Genomic DNA, 1,918 nt, shown 5'->3' on the forward strand with positions numbered 1-1,918 from the left:
GGGGGTTCTGGGTGAAGTTTATGACTGGTGCACTGGTGTATTTTAAAGCTGCCCCGTACTGGTTGGATGAGCCCCAGAACCTCATTCTGGCCCCTGGCGAGGACGGCAGGCTGGTGTGTCGAGCCAACGGGAACCCTAAGCCTGTGATACAGTGGCTGGTGAACGGCGAACCGATAGAAGGTGAGCAAGGAAGACTCTGTACCTCCCTAACCAAAATCCTAGCCAAGGATCTCATGGCTGACCAGGAGCGGCAGTGCTGCTGTCAGGGTGCCAGGCACCGCGCTGAGCATTGTGCGTGGGCTTCAACATCAACCTGGACATCAACCACCTGCTTGTCTGAGACAAGGCCAGTTGGACCATGTCTTTGTAGGCTGGGGAGGTCCTGTCTGGCTTTATCTGGGCTGAGATGGAAGGATGTGTAATGATATTGAGAGTCTTGTGGGACTTAATTTAAAATATAATTTGAAGAGTGGTCTCTGTTTTGAAGCTTCTCCCCCCAACCCGAGCCGAGAGGTGGCTGGAGACACCATTGTATTTCGAGATACCCAGATCGGCAGCAGCGCCGTGTACCAATGCAACGCGTCCAACGAGCACGGCTACCTTCTCGCCAATGCCTTTGTCAGCGTCCTGGGTAGGTACTTATGGGAGGTGAACACCCTATAATCAAGCTTCTCCTGCAAGAGCTCTCTGCTCCCCTCCATGTTGTTAGCTATGCTGAGGTTAATGCACGAAGGTACATGACCTCTCCAACCAGGCTTTGGAGCAGAAGTCCACTGCCATGGACCTGCAAAGCCAGGCAAGGCTGAGCAAGTCCTGTTGGCGCTAAGACGTAAGCTGAGTCATGGAGAGAGGCTAGAAAGGGACAGAGGGGTGAGGGAGTGGAGAAGCTCTGCTGAGTTGACAGTGCCACCAAGGCAGAGTGAACAGAAGAGAAGGGTGGGTGGATGAAAAGGCTGGGAAGGGAGCAGTGGTCTGGAAACTGGTTTCTTTCCTTTTGCCATGGCTGTGATTTTTGCTGTTTGCAGACGTGCCGCCACGGATACTGGCCCCCCGCAATCAGCTCATCAAGGTGATTCAAAACAACAGGACCCGACTCGACTGCCCCTTCTTTGGCTCTCCGATCCCCACCCTGAGATGGTAAGAGCTGCAGCATGTCCCCTGCCTGTCCAGAGGGGCAGGAAAGGGAGGTTCCTGCTCTCTCTTCCCTTACAACAGCACTTTGTGGTGTTGTGAGGTTTAAGAACGGCCAGGGGAACACGCTGGACGGAGGAAACTACAAGGCGCACGAGAACGGGAGCTTGGAGATGGACATGGCTCGGATGGAGGACCAGGGCATCTACACTTGCGTTGCTACCAACATCCTGGGTAAAGCAGAGGCCCAGGTTCGCCTGGAGGTCAAAGGTAGGGACACAGAGAGTTCGGGGTCAAAATGGTCTCTTGGATCCTCTGAACTTGCAGTGGAAATAATAATTGAGGCGAAGGGAGCATTGGCTGTGCACTCCAGCAGTCCGTCAGTGGGACGGGCACTAAGTAATTTGGAGCTGGAATCTAGAAAATTACAGAGATTCCCTTTTAATGTTGGAAAAACCCAAGGCTGTGGTATCCTGAAGCTGTGGAAGGGCTCGGTGTGGATACTGGGCTGTGAGACGCCATAAGGCATGCAAAAAGACATACAGTGCTCCTCAGGATTAACTGGTGGCATTTTCTGAATCGGGTTTCCACTGGGGCTTTCCCTGTTCAGCAAACCCGATTTCTGACTCGAACTGAGTATTTTTAAAGGATCACCATGAATTACTGACTTGTTAAATTCATTCATTTGCAAGCGTTTGCATCAGCACTAGTTCACGACAGCAGGCTGAACAAACACCTGACCCACAGGCTCCGCCCTTCCCAAGATCATCGCTCCTCGACATGCTTT

At 52.6% G+C, this 1,918-nt stretch overlaps 1 protein-coding gene across 1 annotated transcript in view; it reads left to right on the forward strand.

Moving 5' to 3' along the window:
- NFASC (neurofascin) overlaps positions 1 to 1,918 on the forward strand; it is a gene marked incomplete at its 3' end in the record, with an annotated part of 28,658 nt that overhangs the window by 13,543 nt on the left and 13,197 nt on the right. Inside the window, exons 9-12 of the mRNA XM_010144952.1 lie at positions 49 to 180; positions 488 to 631; positions 1,026 to 1,137; positions 1,235 to 1,401. Coding sequence (XP_010143254.1) covers positions 49 to 180; positions 488 to 631; positions 1,026 to 1,137; positions 1,235 to 1,401 — 555 coding nt within the window. The remainder of the gene's footprint in view (positions 1 to 48; positions 181 to 487; positions 632 to 1,025; positions 1,138 to 1,234; positions 1,402 to 1,918) is intronic.

Source organism: Buceros rhinoceros, unplaced genomic scaffold (genome assembly GCF_000710305.1).
Source record: "Buceros rhinoceros silvestris isolate BGI_N320 unplaced genomic scaffold, ASM71030v1 scaffold8741, whole genome shotgun sequence".
Taxonomy (NCBI): domain Eukaryota; kingdom Metazoa; phylum Chordata; class Aves; order Bucerotiformes; family Bucerotidae; genus Buceros; species Buceros rhinoceros.